The 16,307-nt window shown below is 65.7% G+C and overlaps 5 protein-coding genes across 5 annotated transcripts in view; 2 read left to right on the forward strand and 3 right to left on the reverse strand.

The window, feature by feature from the left end:
• Positions 1-471: 471 nt before the first annotated feature.
• On the forward strand, positions 472-3,095 carry H696_02865 (hypothetical protein). The gene is made up of 5 exons (XM_009496757.1): positions 472-1,032; positions 1,207-1,588; positions 1,752-1,874; positions 2,020-2,162; positions 2,264-3,095. Exons 1-5 carry the CDS (start codon positions 714-716, stop codon positions 2,806-2,808), a joined length of 1,512 nt encoding a protein of 503 aa, XP_009495032.1. The 5' UTR covers positions 472-713; the 3' UTR covers positions 2,809-3,095.
• A 246-nt stretch (positions 3,096-3,341) lies between these two features.
• Positions 3,342-5,721, reverse strand: H696_02866 (hypothetical protein). Its single transcript, XM_009496758.1, has 5 exons — positions 5,412-5,721; positions 5,097-5,193; positions 4,830-4,958; positions 4,213-4,649; positions 3,342-3,945 (listed from the first exon to the last, which is right to left on the reverse strand). The coding sequence occupies exons 1-5, from the start codon at positions 5,712-5,714 to the stop codon at positions 3,661-3,663; spliced, it is 1,251 nt and encodes a 416-aa protein (XP_009495033.1). The 5' UTR covers positions 5,715-5,721; the 3' UTR covers positions 3,342-3,660.
• A 2,886-nt stretch (positions 5,722-8,607) lies between these two features.
• H696_02867 (30S ribosomal protein S18e) lies at positions 8,608-10,856 on the reverse strand. The gene is made up of 4 exons (XM_009496759.1): positions 10,531-10,856; positions 9,643-9,806; positions 9,372-9,471; positions 8,608-9,112 (listed from the first exon to the last, which is right to left on the reverse strand). Exons 1-4 carry the CDS (start codon positions 10,627-10,629, stop codon positions 8,918-8,920), a joined length of 558 nt encoding a protein of 185 aa, XP_009495034.1. The 5' UTR covers positions 10,630-10,856; the 3' UTR covers positions 8,608-8,917.
• Positions 10,857-12,636: 1,780 nt separating this feature from the next.
• H696_02868 (hypothetical protein) lies at positions 12,637-15,703 on the forward strand (the record flags this gene model as incomplete). The annotated part of the gene is made up of 8 exons (XM_009496760.1): positions 12,637-12,819; positions 13,052-13,232; positions 13,427-13,668; positions 13,830-13,945; positions 14,089-14,221; positions 14,362-14,512; positions 14,769-15,091; positions 15,262-15,703. 8 exons carry the CDS (start codon positions 12,637-12,639, stop codon positions 15,661-15,663), a joined length of 1,731 nt encoding a protein of 576 aa, XP_009495035.1. The 3' UTR covers positions 15,664-15,703.
• A 249-nt stretch (positions 15,704-15,952) lies between these two features.
• H696_02869 (hypothetical protein) overlaps positions 15,953-16,307 on the reverse strand; it is a gene marked incomplete at its 5' end in the record, with an annotated part of 1,701 nt that continues 1,346 nt past the window's right edge. Inside the window, one exon of the mRNA XM_009496761.1 lies at positions 15,953-16,238. Coding sequence (XP_009495036.1) covers positions 16,038-16,238 — 201 coding nt within the window. The 3' untranslated portion in view covers positions 15,953-16,037. The remainder of the gene's footprint in view (positions 16,239-16,307) is intronic.

Here is a 16,307-nt window from a genome sequence, read left to right on the forward strand (position 1 = left end):
CCCCCCCCGGAGACGCTGTTGGGGTCCGATGTCAGGCCCCGGCACAACGCAAGCATCCCCTGTCCCGACAAAATGCCGGATCGTGTGCACATGCAGGGGCGCACTTGCGCCCCCCGCCGCGCATATGTCCACACACCGGGGCACCCCGGGGGCAGGTGCTCTCCCGAGCCCGCGCCCAGTGGTCGAGGCCAAAGGTTGACAGGACACCCCCTGGCCCCCGGCCCGGGGCCCCACCGCCCGGTCCATAGGGAGGTGATGCCTCTCGTAGCGCAGGCACCCGCTTCGCGCCAGCCGCCTCTCCCAAGGGAGTAAACACGCTCGGTCGGAGATGCCTTGGCGGAGTTCGACCCACCTCACCTGCCCACAGACACACCCCCGCACACACACACACACACACACACACAGGCGCGGTGACTACGGACAGGCATGCGACACGGTGGCAGGAACTTTTCAGCTTGGCCTGCCCCTGAAGCTGGCCCCCCCCGCTGGTAGCCCCTCACCATGCTGTCTTCCCTCCCCCCCCCTCCTCCTCCCTCACGCCTCCTGCCCTGCCTGCGCACGCCCTCCTCTCCCCCTCCTCCTTCCCCTCCTTCCCCCCCTCCCTCGGTTGTTAGTCGCTCGCGCCGCCATTATCACCACTCTCGCCCTCGGGCCCGTCCGCCCCACGCCGTCGCGCCCGTCCCTCTTCACCCCGGGCGCGCCCCGAGAGGCCCATGACCGTGACCATGTCGCCGGGCCGAACCCTGCTGTCCGTCTCGGCCGGGTCCTTCATCGGTTCCCGCAGCGAGAACCAGGATCTCTTTGTCATGCGTCGCATCTCAACGGCCCGCGGCGACTCGGGCTCCAGCTCCGACCGGACGGGCACCTCGGCCGAGGCCTTCAGCTACATCTCCCAGTGCTCATTAACCCGCATCGACCAGGTGGACCTTTTCCACTCGGACGGTGGCGAGGGGATCTTTGGTGACATCCTGCTGGTGGCCGTGCTCGATGGCCATGGGATCCAGGGCCGAGCAGCGGCTCGCATTGTTGCCGGTGCGCCTGACCTCGCACATGCGCCCGGGCCCATCCGCCACCGTGGCGGGCTGCCTCCCGGCGTGCTGCTGCCCTCGTCCCCGCCCCCCCCCCCCCTTCCCGCTTCCCGCTTCCCTGCCGTGTCCGCCTCCCTCGCCAACTAACTCCCCTCTCCGGCGCATGTGCACCTGGCAGACCAACTGCTTCATTTGCTTGAGCGCGACCCCCAGTTCACCACCTCTCTGTGTCGGGACCCGGCTCCCCTGGAGACGGTCATCTTTCCCGAGCTGCAGGCCTGGCTGTCGATGCAGCCGGAACTCCCGGCCCTCGACACGCATGCATGTGGCGCGGCCAACATTGCTGGCTGTGACACTCCCCCGGGGTCATGCCTGCACTTCGATGCCTCCTTCCTGGGGGACCTGCAGCCCTCGCCGGCGGATCCCAGCAACAAGTCCTCCTCGGCCGAGACTCCGCCACAGGAGCCGTCTCGATCATTGAGTGCCTCGTCCTTCTTTGATCCGTGCCTCAGTGGCACGACCCTCTCACTGGCGCTCTTTATCCCGACCGATCCGACAAAGTGCGCTCCGGGCTCCTCTCCCACCCGTCCTCCTCTCCCCTCTCTCTCTTCGTCTCTCTCTCTCTCTCTCCCTCTCCCTCTTCGCCTTCCCCTCTCGCCTGCACTCGGGCCCTATGGTCCGTGGTTTCTCCACGGCCCACTGATGTACGCCTCCCTCCCATAGCCTGTCCATGGTGTTCGCCCATGTGGGCGACACTTCCTCCATTTTGGGCTCGGTTAAGCGGTCCCCGGCTGTAGCTGGTGCCAGTTCGGGTACCGAGAAGTGGTTCACGTCGACCCTCACTGAGTATGTACCCCTTGGCATTATTTCTCCTCCTCCTCCTCCTCTTCCTCTTCCTCCCTCCGCTACACTGCTCAACAGTCGGTTGCATGGACGCCGGCCCCTCTCTCCCTGACACTTGTCTGCTTGGTCCACTTCTTCCCATCGGCAGACAACACAACTGGGACAATCCGGCCGAGGCTGGCGCCGTGCTCCAGGCTGGCGCTCCGCCGGCGGATTCCTCGCTCCAGACTCGTGGCAATGGGTCGGCCCGCATCGCTCGCTCAACTTGCCCAGTGACAGGCCAGGAGTATGGTGCGTTGACCGGCATACGCGCACTGCCGCCCGCGCGCCGGCGGACATGGGTCTGACATTGGTGGGCTGATGCTTGCTCCGTTTTCTGCTCCAACCACCAGGCCCCCTGCGCATTTTCCGCAAAACCGAGAACATCCCAGGACTGGCTATGTCCCGGGCGCTTGGGGATACCGTGGCTCAGGCGCTTGGTGTCACCGCGCGTCCGACCATCCGCCTCCGGCCGCTGGTGCAGGCCACCAGCCCCGCCGGCGGGGAAGGGACTGACATCCGGGTCGACCGCTTTGTCATCCTGGCCACCGATGGCGTGTGGGATGTCGTCACGCCGAAGACCGCCTTCCAGGTGGCTCGGAAGATCTTGCGGAAACGGTCGCCCCCGGCCGGCTGCTCGGAGCACATTGTCACCAGTTTGCTGAAGGATGTGGTGTGTGCCACACGCTCCGAACGCGACACCCTCGATGCGCAAGGCGCCACCCAGATCGAGGGGGAGTTTGACAATGCCACGGCTCTGTGCGTGGTGGTCAGCACCCCGGGGGCCGAGGCGTCCTGCAACGACATCTGCGACAACACCGGCAGTGGTAGTGTTGCGGACAGCAGCACGGACAGCAGCGCCGACTGCTCGACTCCGGCCACCTCCTCCTCGCTCTAGATCGCTCCCCGGCCACCGGGCGACTGTGCGCGCGCGCCATGGGTGACCGTCTTTGCTTTACCCATCTGAAAGAACCTGCGCCCCTCCCCAGTTGATGCGGCTATATCTTTCTCGCCTGTGGGGCGCCTATACTCTCCCTTGTCCTTCTTCTTGCTGACCCGTACTTCGCTGTGTCGCGGGCATATTTATATATATATATATATTATGTGTGTTTATTTGCTTTCGTGCGCATGCATATCCGTTCCCATTTTTGCACATACGTATACACACACATGCATGCATGCATGCATGTGTGCGTAAAGAGGCCTTTGTAGATGTCCCAGCTCTCCCGCACAGAGCCTCGCATGTCGGAAGCGCGAGGAGAGTGAAAATACGCCAAAAGGCTGAGACTTCACCAACGTACGACTACGGTGGTATGCGAAGGACAGAGAGAGCGAGACCAAGAGCGAGAGAGAGAGAGAGAGAGGGCGGGGGAAAGAAAAGGGGAATGGATGGGTGTGCCGGCTGGCGTGCTGTTCTCTGGCAAACGGTCGTCTTCTGGGGCGGGTATTATATTTGAAAGGCGACACGCGGGCAGGCGCACTCGCACACAGAGGGAGCAGGGGAGGAGGGCGGAAGGGGGGAACTGCCCCCCAGTGGGACAATCCACAAGCAAGAGGAGTGAAGGAGATCGGTGGAGACATCAAGGGTTACGATGCATGTGCGCATGTATGGAAATACACACGCAGACATATATGTATATATATATATGTATATGCGCATGTACGTCCACACATGCAGACACACATGCAGACACATACATACACAACACAACGTGCACACACGGCCGGCCGGCCGGCCAACTCCTGGCACTTAAGACGGAGTCATGGCGTTGCTGGCGGCAGCCGCCTCACGAGCGCGGTTGCGCTTCTTCTTGGAGATCTTCCGGGCGCGGTAGTGCTCATAGTGCATCTGCGAGGTGACGTCGATGAGATCCTTCATATTGGAGTGGATGATGAAGCGACGGAACTGGGAGAACTCGCAGTGCTCCTCATTCTCGATGTCGATGATGCCGAAGGGGGTGATGCGGCCGCGAGTGACCTCGGAGTCCTTGACAATGGTGTCGGTGGCGCCGATGATGGCGAAGGGGATCATCTCCTGCGGAAGGGGGAGCCAGGAGAGAAGCAAACAGATGGGGGAGAGTGGCAGCAGAGAATAGGGGTGAGTATATGGCGGAGGGCGGGAGGGAAAGGGGGAAAGGGGGGGGGGAGAGAGAGAGAGAGAGAGAGAGAGAGAGGGAGAGGGGAGAAGGGCAAGCATAGGAGCACCACTTGTGTGGTGCGTCCTGCCTCGGACAGCCCAGTGAGGATGGCGCGGAGAAAGGGAGAGAGAGAGAGAGGGAGGGAGGGAGGGAGGGAAACGCACAGCCGCCTCGACATTGACCTGGGTCTCCTCCTCGTCGTACTGCAGGTCGCTCGAGTTGGGGTAGACGGCGATCTTGTTGGCCTGGATGTCAGCCTTGACGGCGGCCTTGAAGGCAGCGCGCTCGTTCATGGTGAGGGAATCGGACTTGGCAATGACCGGGATGAGGTTGGCCACGCGACCGATCTCATACATGGCCTTGGCATCGAGGGGGCGCAGGCCGGCAGTGCCGGGCTGGAGGAAGTAGATCACCAGGTGGACGCGGGTGTCACTGATGTGGCGCGGCCGGTCCGGGCGAGCCTCGATGGTCCGGTAGTCGTCATACTGCTTCTTGATGTAGGTGACGATCGGCTCCCAGGCATCCTGGTTGTTGATGTGGTCACCGAAGCCCGGAGTATCGATGACGGTCAGCAGCAGGCGAGTGCCCTGCTCGACAAGCTCTACATGTTGGGTGAGGCCGTGGTGAAGTGGAAGTTGGAGGGAGAGGAGGGGATGGAGTGGGGGAGAGAGAGAGAGAGAAGAAGGAAGAAGGACACGCGGGGGTCAGTGGGTGTAAGAAAGGAGAAAGCCCGACCGGGGGGCGGGGGGGGGGGGAGCGCAGGGGGAAAGTAAATACGCACGGTGGGTGATGCGCTCGATGACAACGGTCTTCTCATCGGCGGCGGACGGAATGCGATCGGACTTGCTCTGGAGCAGCAGGCTGGAGAAGAGGGTGTTGATGAAGGTGCTCTTACCGATGCCAGAGGGGCCTATGCGAGTGTGTGAGTGTGTGTGTGCAACAATCGGAAAGACACCGGAGGAGAGGGGGTCAGATGGGTGAAGGAGGCGCGCGCGAGGGGACGGGAAGGAGGGGGAGAGGGAGGAGGAAACAGGCGAGGCCAACGCACCAACAACCATGACGTTGAACTCGAAGCCGTGCTTGATGGCGCGGCGGTGGACCTGGTCACAGAGCTTGTGGAAACCCACAAAGCCGTTGAGCTGGGTCTGTGTGCGGAGAAGATGGGGAGGGGGGCGAGGATTGGGGGGAGAGAGAGAGAGAGAGAGACAGGGGGGGGGGTCAGGACCAGGAATATGACCAGGGGACTGGAGCCGCCCGCGCAGATCAGCGCGCCACATGACGGACGGGGGCGGAGGGGGGCGGAGGAGGGCGGAGGGGGGCGGAGGAGGGCGGAGGAGGGCGGAGGAGGGCGGAGGGGACGCACCATGTGAACGCGGTCAGTGACCTCGGCCTCGGTGCCGGGAGCGGCGGCCGCGGCGGCGGCGGACTCGGCCGCGGCGTTCGGGTCACCCGAAGAATGGACGGCAACCGGGACGTTCTCGGTCATCTCAAAGGTGGAAGAGGCAATCGACTCGGTGGCCGAGTCGAAGGTTTGCAGATCAGGCTCGAGGTGGGCGGGGACGGACATGACAGAGAGGGAGAGGGTGAGGGAGGGGGGGGGAGGGGAGGCTCTGTGGTGTCTTTGGAAGGAGGGTAAATCCCGGGGAGTGTGATGAGAGTACGACATAACCCTCCCTTGTCCGGGCCCCTGTGTTGCCCCCCTCGCCCTGGACCTCGTCTCTGAAAGGGAGGGGCAGCTGGTCGGAGCGCCGGGCAGGGGGAAAGGGGCGCGTCCTTCGCACACCGGCCCAGGCCCGCCATTCCGGGCGAGCCCCTCCCGTGCGTGTGTACGTATGCGCGTAGGTGCGTATGTGCATGCGCTGCCTATGTATGGGCGCTGGCCCCCGCTCTGCACCCCGGCCCTCCACGCCCCGGCCCTCGGTGCTTGAGTGCGGGGGCAGGGGCCCATCCTTGCGCCCGCAGGGCGAAATATGTCCCGGGACAATTTTGGTCCCCCCCCCGGGAAGTCGAACCGGCCAAAAGATAATAGTGCGCCCTCGCCGCCCCGCCCCCCTCCTCGTGCTGGTCCCCAAACAGGGGCAGGCGCGAGACCGTGCATCTTGGCCCTTGGGAGTCTGGCGGCGGCGACGGTGAACCGGGCGGGGGCCTCGCCCTGCCCGCGTGCACCGATTGGGGCCCGTACACACGAGAAGGGCCACCCTTGTTGGGTGCAGTCGTAATACCCCGGCGAGTTTGGGTGCAAAATGCGCACAGAGTGGGCGAGCGAGAGTACACACGTACCCGCCTTTGTCTGGGCGGGTGGCGTCCCCCCCCCCCCCCGGAAGACAATATAGCCCGGCCGGGCGCGGCGTCAACCAGGGGCAGGACTGCCGGGAGACCGGGGCAGCCGAGACGCCCCCCAGCCTCGGAGGGGATGGCTCCGGCCATCGGGCACCCAGCGCTGCGCCCTCCTCCCCCCGCGCATCGGCGAGGGGCTGATCTTGGGGGACCCGGGGGGCCGTGTGTGTATATGTGTGGGCGTGTGTGCACAGGGGCGCGCACGCGCGCTCGCATTCCGCCCACCGGTGAACGCCCCCCCCCCCCCCCCGCCCGGCCAGCGCGTAGAGTGCTGGGCAACCCCGTAGGCCATGGGTGTCATTAAGCGCCAGAAATGCCGGAAACACACACACACACCGGGCAAACGGCGCAATGGGCAGGGAGCCGAGGGGGGGCCCTTTCCCGGAGCTGGAGCGCCCTGCCCGCTCGACGCCCCGGCGGCTTGCCCGCTGCACCGTCTCCGGGACACAGGGCTGGGAGTGGGGCAAAAAAAGGGGCAGGTCTTTGAGCCCCATGCCCTTGGGCTTTTTCCGGCGGCGGGCGGGACCCCGCCGTGAGGCAACGCGCCGCGCCTGCCCAACAAGCGGCGGCATGCCTCACACCGCTCCCCGAGGCCCTGGGGACCCGCAGCGGGGAGCCCTGTGCGGCGGCCATGCAGCGCGGGCCCCTCGCCAGAGCGGGAGAGGGATCCAACGGCGCACAGGGGGGGCAGCATCAAGGACACGGTTATCCTCGAGGCTCACATTCCGCCACCGGCTCAGCCTCCGCCCCCCTTTTTTTCGGAGAGGCACCCAGGCAACCGCGCGCGCGCCCACGGTTCCCTGTGTCCCGACCAGCCTCGGGAGGGGACCCAGGACAGCGGGAGAGAATGGAAACCAGCATAGGGTGCTGCCCCTGGGAAGGGGAGGGGGACAGGGGAGACAGAGTCGGGCCAACAAGACGGAACGTTGAAACCGTGGGGCACACCCCCGAGGGACGTTGCGGGATGCGTGAGGCGTGCGTTGGAAAAACTCGCCCCCGCGTAGGCTCAGGTTAGGGGAGGGACTGGCGGGGAGGCCACTTCCACCCCCCGAAAGGTGGCCGGCGCGTGCGCCTCCCCCCAACACAAGCCCGGGAGGTACATACACCTGGGGGCGCTTTTCCCTTGTCCCCGCCGCCGGGCGGCCCCCGCTCCTCCCCTTGCTCATCAGGGGCGATGCATTCTCGCCAGCGCACCTCGCCCAACCCTTGGCCTGCCCCCTTCCCGCCCCAGCCCCTCCCCCGCCCCCTCTACACCAACCAGCCTGGTCCGCTAACAGGGCTGTTTACCTGGAGGGCCGCCTTTTTTTCCCCGGTCGACCCAGCGCTCTCCTGGCGGTGGTCTCCGGAACGTCCCCACCGGCCAAGAGCCAGGGCGAGACAGAGGGCGAGGGAGGGGGGGGGAGAGAGAGGGACCCGGGAGAGGGGGCGAATACGGTTGATCCAGGCCGGCGCGCTTATGGCCTCCAAGCGGCCAGACGGCGCGCCGACACACCGGGGAAAGCCCAGAAATGCGGCCGGTCCTCGCACCCCCCGGCGCTGGGCCTGTGCGTGCGCTCGCGCGCGGGTCTCGACCCGGGGTGCGTTTTGTCATGTGACTTTTGCCCTGGTGGCGTGCACCATTGTTGATCATGTTGGTGTGTCAGCCGGAGGGCGTGGGACCCTCCCGGCGGCGTTCACCCCCATCCCTCGCGTCAAGCACCCCCTGCAGGGGAGAGCCGTGCGCAGAGAGCGGCCTGCTGCGGCCTGGAGAAGGCGCCCCATACACGCGGCAAGCGTGCACAACTCGGTGATCCACCTCCCCCTGGATGGCAACGCGAAGCCATGGCGATCCTCCCGCCCCACGTCCCTCTCCCACAGAGAGGGAAACGACAGGGGACCGTGGGGGAGGGACGATATGGCGGGCGCGGCCTCGATTTGCGGAGCGCCGCTGCCTCCCCTCGTCGCTCCCGGCCGCGTGATGACCTCCCCGCCCTCTGCCTCCTCCCCCCGAGTCAGCGCCCACGCTCCTCTCGGGGGAAGGGCGCGCAGAGAGCGAAGCAACACACGCGCATGCGCGAGGCGGCCCCCAGGGCCGGCGCGGCAACTCGGACTCTCTCTCTCTCGGGCGCCGCCCCATCCCCTCTCCCACATGCAAAAGGCGAAAAAGCGCAAGAAGAGGCAAGCACAACGCGCATGCGCACAGCCGACACTCACACAGAGACAGATACACAATGACGACAAAAGACAGAGAAAGGGGCTACATTCCATTCAACGACACACACGGACCAGGGCACCACACAGAGGGGAGATGCCGTGAGGGGGAGGAGGGGGGAGAGAAGGCGCGCGTGCACACATGCACACGGTGCGCTGCTGCTGCTGCGCGAATCACACACACACACACACACACTCGCACGGACCCGCCCCGCCGTGAGGGGGACTCCGGCACCGCGCGCGCGGCAACGACAACAACCGACGGGGCGGAGCACTGCCGGCGGCAGCAGGAACACTGCCACCACCACCAGGCGTCCCTCATCGCGGGGGTGGCGTCGCCATTTACTTCTTGCGGGTGACACCCATGACGCGGCCACGGCGAGAGGTGGTCTTGGTGTGCTGGCCACGGACCTTCAGGCCGAGGTAGTGGCGGATACCACGGTGGGAGTAGATGCGCTTGAGGCGGTCGAGGTCCTCACGCATCTTGTTAGCAATACCGGTGGTGATCAGGTGGGAGTCGGTACCATCGACGACATCCTGAAAGACGGAAAGAGAGAGCGAGCGAGGGGAGAGAGAACGAGCGACAGGGGAGCGCGCATGTCAGTAAAGGCGGGAGAGGCGCGTGTGTGTGCCCCGTTGCCGCGCGAGCGCGAGCGCCCATCCGCCAACCAGCGCCGAGGCTTGACCCCTCGCGCGGGGCTGTGACATTGATGCGCGGAGGGGGATGGGCGGGCGGGCATGCGGCGCGCGCGGGAGAGAGAGAGAGAGAGAAAGGGGGGAAGCGCGGCGAACGCACGTAGCGACGGTTAAGGAACCAGTTGGGGATCTTGTACTGGACGGGGTTCTGGATGACGTCAATCAGACGGTCCTGCTCCTCGACGGTGAGCTCACCGGCACTGTGGGATCCATCCATATATGGCAAGCAGCAGGGGGAGGGAGGGGGGGGACAAGGAAAAGGGGGTAAGTATGACTCGCGCGCGAGGAGGAGCAGAAAGAGAGGACGGAGTGTCGGCCCGCGGGGGGGAGATCGGAGAAAGGCGCGCGCGCGGATGGACCGGATGACGCACCGCTTCTCGGGGCAGACACCGGCCTTCTTGACGACAAGAGTGGCGAAACGGCGGCCAACACCCTGGATGGAGCAGAGGGCGTAGACAACCTTGCGCTTACCCTCAACGTTGGTGTTGAGGAGACGGAGAATATGAGTGAAACCACCCTCGGGAGCGACGGCCGACTGCGGGGGACAGGGAGAAGGACGAAACGTGACGGGGGCGTTAGTGGTCGGAGCTGGCCGAGAGACAGGCAGGGGAGCGGGACGTCGGATGCATCTTGAATCCGATGCCCCCTGCTCGCAGGGCGGGGGGGAGATATTCTTGGGAACCGCGCCTCGGATCGGTCCTCCCACACAGGCGCTCATGCGCGTCAGACCCAGACCTGGGACGATGGCCATGGAGCAACACAGGACCGAAGAGTCCCCTCTCCTCCTCGTCGTCCGCCTGACCTCGGGGGCCGCCCGGAGAGAGCGGGTCGGCCGGAAGGCGCGCACAGGCACACGCGTCGGGGCCCGGGGAGGGGGTCGCACGCGCGTGCGGGGACGCGCCGGCCCGGCCCGGCCCGGCAAAGCCAAGCAATCATCCGCGCGCAAGCGGCTGCCTTCGGGCACACGGAAGGCGCGCGCGCGCGCGCAGAATCACATCCATACGGACGAGAGAGGGAGAGAGAGAGGCGCGGGCAGAGGGCGCATCGTGCGCGCCAATGACGAGAGGAGGAGAGAACATGGGGGTCCGGTGGTCATGCATGCGGCGAGGACCTACATCGCCGGTCGAGGTCTGCTGTGTGGGAGGCGCACGGGAAGGGCGGCGATTCGCCAAGATGGAGGGGAGCAAGAGCAAAGGCAAGGGAAAGGAGGAGAGGGGAGGAGGAGGAGGAACGAGGGTGGCGGGGAGGGGGGCTCGAACCATTGTTACTACTGCGTTTAGTGATGTCAGGAGAGAAACAAAACAAAACGAGCGAGAGAGAGGCAGTCCTGCCAGACGGATGCCAGTATGCCGCCACATGAGAGACGGCCCTCGGCGCGGCCCCGCCCCCGGGCACCGGTGCCCTGGAGTGGGCCGGGCGCATGTCAGCGGGCCAGCCGGGCTCTCCGTCTTTCCGGCCCTCCCCCACGGAGAGGGCCTGGCAACGGACCGGCACGGGCCGCGGGCATCGGCGCCCAGGGAGAGAGCCAAGAGGGGGGGAGTATGTGTGCCCCCGCCCCTCCCCGCCCCCCCTCCCCTAACCTTCGGGCCGCGCGGGGGGGGGGGGAGGGCACAGCCACGCCACTGTCTCCTGCTGCCTTCCCAGGGGGACGGGGGCAAGGGCGGGGGGGGGGGGGGCTTGACCCCGCCATGTGCAGCCCCCAACTTCGCCCGCCCCGCGCTAGGCCGAGAGCCAGAGCCGGGGGGACGCGGGAGGGGGACGACACGATCGCCCTCGTCGTCCCCCCTTGGGCCGACGCGCCCGGTTTACTCGCCCACCGCACGCCGACCGGCCCCCCACTCTGAAAGACACCGCACCGGGCGTCAGGGACGGCCTCCCTCCCGAGGGGGGGGGGGAACTGCCGTCGCGGTCTCCTCCGAGCGGGGGGCACCGCCCGGCGCGCATGCACACGCACACACGGGCGAGAGCAAGGCAACCCGTGTGTCGCTCGGTCTCTCGCTCGCTCTGTCCCCCAGGCCGCCCGGCGCACATCGGGCGCCGAGCTCATGTGGGATGGACCCCGGAGGCGCCACACAACACAACACACGACGGTTGCTCTGGCGGCGCGTCTCTTCCCCCCTCCGCATGCGCCCGGAAGACACCACCCGACGGGCCCCGGCCGAGGGAGCCCTGCCTGCTGGAGGGAAACCCTCCCGGCACCGCGTCGCGCGCCCACGGCGGCCGCCCGTGCCCCCTCCGGGGGACCCAACCGAAGGGTGTAGGAGCGAGGTCTGTCCTGCGGTTCCCGGTGGCCTGGGGGCGGACACGGAAAACCTCGCTCCCGGCAGAACCTAATATCTCGAAAAAGCCGGTCGGCCAACCATGCCTGACAAATGACAAAGGCGGAAGAAGGACCACCAGTCTTCGTCACATACACACACACACAACCGGAAAACCCTGTGCCTTCGGGGGCGGAGGCCGAGGGCAGAGCCCGCTCGGAGCGCCCAAAAGAGGGATAAAAATTACGCACCTTATTCCTCTCTGCCAATGGTTGGTGCCGCTCATTCTGAAAGCCGTCCTCTGGCTGCCTCTTCAGCACGAAACTCCATTTCGGCAGCCTTTCTCCTCCAGCATCCTGCTTGGTCTAATAGGCGCGTGAGGGCGGGGGGGGGGGGGTACCTGGCCAGCAGCACTCCCGGCCCCTCTGTTCGGCCTGCCGCCCTGTGTTCCCTCTCGCGTCCCTGCCTCGTGGTGGGGTCTTTCCATGTCCTCTGGGCGCGGGCGCGTAAACGCATGTGTGCGGGGGGGGGGGGCTATGTGTTCCTGGCCGCGCTTTTTAGTACTACGGCAAGCCCCTCAGGTCGGCCGTGTGGCCCACGCATGCATGCCTCGGCTCGTGGCGGCCAATATTAGCGCGCGTATTGGAACGGGTACACTGTGCGGGGGGGGGGAGGCCGCTCTTCCTCGTTTTTTTTCCCCCCCCCCTCCCGCGGCCTTTTATCTTGCCGCACTCTCCGGTCGACAGGGGCGAAGTGTGGGACAAAATAAAAGCGCCCACGCGAGGGCGCCCGGGAAACGTCCCCCCCCCCCCCCCCACAGACAGACGGAGGGAAGTTCACCCCGGGGCACAGGGGGCGCGAGCCGGAAGGAAGTGGTGCGAGACCCGGTCACCGAGCGCGGAGGGGGGTGGCGCGGCGTGAGGCATTTCCGGACTGGAGGTCGGCCCGTGGCGGCCACGCACGGCGGCGGCAGCGGCGAGCTGAACGGGGACCGGCCCACGCTGCCGTTGGCACAGGGGAGGGCCATTGCAATGCGAGGGGGGAAGGCGAGGAGAAGGGCCCGAGGCACAGAGAAGGCGCGGGGCATCAAATGTCTGGTGCATTGTGATGACGCAAAATCCCGGGCGCGCCGTCGCCACCCTGTTGCTGCCCGGTCTGACGGGCTTTTTCAGCCTCTACCCAACTAGCACCGCGTCCGCGTGTACCCCCTCTCTCCTCCGACTCCGCCACACACCCTGTCGCTCTTCTCCCGTCCTCCCCCCCCCCACCAGTCCCAACACGCCCGTTGCTGTGTGTGTCTCCCCCCCCCCACTTCCTTTCGCCTCCCAGCCACTTGAGCCCCTCTCTTTTCCTCTCTCTCTCTCTCTGCCTTCCCTTGTCATCTTGTTCTTGTCTCCTGTCGCTCGGATTGATTGACCCCTCCTCCTGTGCCCACGCGTGTGCACTCGCCCTTTTTCCCGTCGCTGCCTCCTCGTCCCCCCCTCACTGCCTTTCTCCTGCGTGCTCATTCCCACGCGCGCAGCCTGGTATCATCATGGCCGAATTCGTCAACCCCAAGATCGAGAACAACGCCTCCGGCTGGGGCCCCTCCGTCGTTACTGATGACCAGATCGACGTGCCCTTCGTCTCCTTCACCAAGTCGCACCGCGTCTTCCGCGCCTCCGACTGGATCACCGGCTCCCGCCCCCGCTTCGAGCCCAACCGTCCGTGCTCCCCTGTCCCCCCTCCTTTCCTGCGACCGCATGCCTGTTTTTCCTTTTGCCCCCCCCCCCCTCCCCCCTCGATACGGCATCTCCCCACCTCCTCCGCTCACGGCCGCCCCTCCTTCTTTTATGTATCCCTCCCCGATACCCCCTCCCTCCCTTCCGCCCCCTCCCCCCTCGGCGACACGACACAGAGCGCATGACCAACGCCACTGTTGTCAACAGCGCCTTCTTCTTCGCGCCCCAGGAGGACGAGTCCACCTTCAACGTCGTCCCCTCCAGCCGTCCTCAGCCCAACACCCGCCCGTCCAACCGTGGCGGTCGCAACAACCTCCAGCGCGGGAACAACCAGAGCCGTGGCAACCGTCCCACCGGCGGCCGCGGTGGTCGCTCTGGCCGCGGTCGCGGCGGCCGTCTCGGCTCCTTCGGCGACCGTGTACGTCCTTGGCTGCCAGCCTTCTGCCTCCATGCCGGGGATGCTTTCCCCCCCCCCCCAGTCCAGCGTCTCCTCCTCCCCTGGGTTCTGACCGCCTTGCCCCTGGCTCTGCTCGTGCCTTCACCACCGCCACCACCCCTCCCCCCCCCGATGTACACCAGTCTCACCGCACTCGTGAGCCTGCCATCCCCGTCGACGACAGCTTCCGCCCGGTCACGACCTTCGAGTTCTCTCAGCTCGCTGGTCTCGAGATGGAGATCCCCGAGGTTACCGAGATGTGCGTCTTTCCATTGTTGTCCCTCCCTTCCGCCCCTTCATCGTGGTTGCTCCTCCTGTGCATCCACATTCTCACCTCTGTTCTCCACCTCCCCCGGCTGCCCTTTGCCCTCTCTCCCCTTTTCCCCCCCCCCCCGGCCACAGCACCTCTGCTGGTACCATCAAGCAGTACGTCAGCGCCCAGGATGGTGTTACCACCAAGAAGGCCAAGGCCCTGCGCAATGTCGACGTCGACATCCCCAATGTCATGGCCAGCTCCGATGCCATCATCAAGGAGGTACGCCCGGCTCCATCGCCCCCCCCCCTCCCCCCCTGCTCCGCCCCCTCCATTTTTCCCTCCATGCTTTACTTATCATGCTCCTCCTCTCTACCCCGTGGCTTCTGCTGCTTCGCGTGCCTACACACATGCACACACAGCTCGCCGCCTCCACCAAGCACAAGGTCTTCACCACCTCCTCGGTCCTGGCTCTGCTCATGTCCACCCCCCGCTCGGTTTACTCTTGGGACCTGGTTATCCGCCGTCAGGGTGGCAAGATCTTCATCGACAAGCGCGATGGTTCCGCTGCCGGTTCGTCTGCTGCCGCTGGCGTCGCCCCCCCTCTCCTCCTCCTCCTCCTCCTCTTCTTCTTCTTCGCCTCCTCTTCTTCTCCTCCTCTTCCTCTTCTCCTCCTCTGCCCCCGTTTTCGGGCTCCTCTCGTCTTCGGGCTCCCTCTTGGACACCAGGCGTTCTCACCCTCCCCCTTCTCTTCCCCTCGCCACTTCTTGTCTTCCCCCGCCCCCGTCCCTTGCATCTTGCGAACGTCGACCTGCGTCCACACCGGCAGACTTCTACACCGTTTGCGAGAGCGCCGACATGAGCCTCGAGGACCGCGAGGGCGTCAACTCGCCCGCCAGCCTGTCGATGGAGGCCACCCGCCTGAACGCCAGCTTCCCCCAGCTGTCGGTTACCGACAAGGCCGTCGAGACCTTCGACCGCCCGTACCCCTTCCATCTGGATGACCCCACCACCTCGGCCGGTCTCCTGTACCGCTCCGTCCCTCTGGGCAACTACTCGATGGTCGTGCGCTCGGACGTCGATGCCTTCGTGCCCACTTCCTCCGGCAAGTCCCTGATCAACATCCGTGCTCTCAATGAGACCGAGGGCCGTGTACGTGGTGGTCTCATGTTTTGAACCCTCCTCGCCTCGCCCATTTGGCTTTCCTCAGTCCTGCTGACCACCGCCCGTTTATCCGCCCCTCCTCCGCCTTCTCTTGTTTTTCTCTCTCTCTCTCTCTCTCTCTCTCTCTCGTTGGGCCCCTCTACTCCCCACGCTCACAGGGCTCCATCAACTGGCGCAGCCGTCTGGACGCCCAGCGCGGTGCGGTCATGGCTGTGGAGCTGAAGTTCAACGCGCACAAGCTCGCTCGCTGGGCTTCCGAGGCGCACCTGGCCGGCTCGGACCTGCTGAAGATCGGTTTCGTTTCTCGCACGGCCCCTCGTGACCCCTCGCGCCACACCCTGCTCGGCACCCTTTCTATCAGCCCCGAGAGCCTGGCTTCTCAGGTGAACCTGAAGCTGGAGAACTCCTGGGCCATTGTCAAGGCTGTCTGCGATGCGGTCATGGCCCAGCCCGATGGCGAGTACCTGCTCATGCGCGAGCCCAACAAGCCCGCCCTCGGCCTGTACACCTTCCCGGAGGACTACTTCGTGGCCGACGAGGAGTCTGATGAGGAGTTCTAAGTACATGCGCGTTTTTTCGCCCCCCCCCCCCCTCCCCCCCGTGCGTGTGGTGTCTCCGTCGACGCGCACACACGCATATCCACTCGCCACCCCCACAACCCCCCCCCCCCCCCCTCCACATATATGCATATACATGATACGCAGTTTCTGCCTCTCTCCTCCCCTCGCGCTCACGCGTATGCTGCATGCACGTGCGCTTCTTCCTTCCAGTCGTTGTGTACCCCTCTTCTTCTCTCCAGAATAAATGCGAATATCCCCCTCCTTTTGCGTTTGCGATCGCCCTGCACCCTGAGGCATGTGTGTATATTGTATCCTTCCCTCTCCAGGGAGGGGAGAGGACAGAGGGGCGCCAGAAGGTGGGAGGCACACTCCCTCTATGGCGGGCGGATGTCCGGCTGGTGTCCGACCGTGGGGCTGTCATCCCCTTCGGGGTCTGTGCAGCTGAGAGTCATCGGGAAGAAGAGCCTCGGCAGACGAGTGGCGGTCAGCTCGTCGGTGCTGAAGAATTCCGGGTCGAGCCAGTTGATGGCCTCGATGATGTAGTGTATCCGGTAGGCCATGATGATGGTGGAGATCTGGCAGAGTGTTGGCAATGGCCGTGACGTTAGCTGGCGGCCAGATCGGCGATGGGCAGGGGGAGGGGG

Source organism: Fonticula alba (genome assembly GCF_000388065.1).
Source record: "Fonticula alba strain ATCC 38817 unplaced genomic scaffold supercont2.4, whole genome shotgun sequence".
NCBI classification, from domain to species: domain Eukaryota; order Rotosphaerida; family Fonticulaceae; genus Fonticula; species Fonticula alba.

Coding starts and splice junctions, on each gene's coding strand:
- H696_02865 (XM_009496757.1), top strand. CDS start 714: ATGACCGTGACCATGTCGCCGGGCCGAACCCTGCTGTCCGTCTCGGCC. Junction 1,589..1,751: donor ATCCCGACCGATCCGACAAA/GTGCGCTCCGGG, acceptor TCCCTCCCATAG/CCTGTCCATGGTGTTCGCCC. Junction 1,875..2,019: donor TTCACGTCGACCCTCACTGA/GTATGTACCCCT, acceptor TCCCATCGGCAG/ACAACACAACTGGGACAATC.
- H696_02866 (XM_009496758.1), bottom strand. CDS start 5,714: ATGTCGTACTCTCATCACACTCCCCGGGATTTACCCTCCTTCCAAAGA. Junction 4,959..5,096: donor GTTCAACGTCATGGTTGTTG/GTGCGTTGGCCT, acceptor ACACTCGCATAG/GCCCCTCTGGCATCGGTAAG. Junction 3,946..4,212: donor AGGTCAATGTCGAGGCGGCT/GTGCGTTTCCCT, acceptor CCCCTTCCGCAG/GAGATGATCCCCTTCGCCAT.
- H696_02867 (XM_009496759.1), bottom strand. CDS start 10,629: ATGTGGCGGCATACTGGCATCCGTCTGGCAGGACTGCCTCTCTCTCGC. Junction 9,472..9,642: donor GGTGTCTGCCCCGAGAAGCG/GTGCGTCATCCG, acceptor TGGATCCCACAG/TGCCGGTGAGCTCACCGTCG. Junction 9,113..9,371: donor GGTTCCTTAACCGTCGCTAC/GTGCGTTCGCCG, acceptor TCCGTCTTTCAG/GATGTCGTCGATGGTACCGA.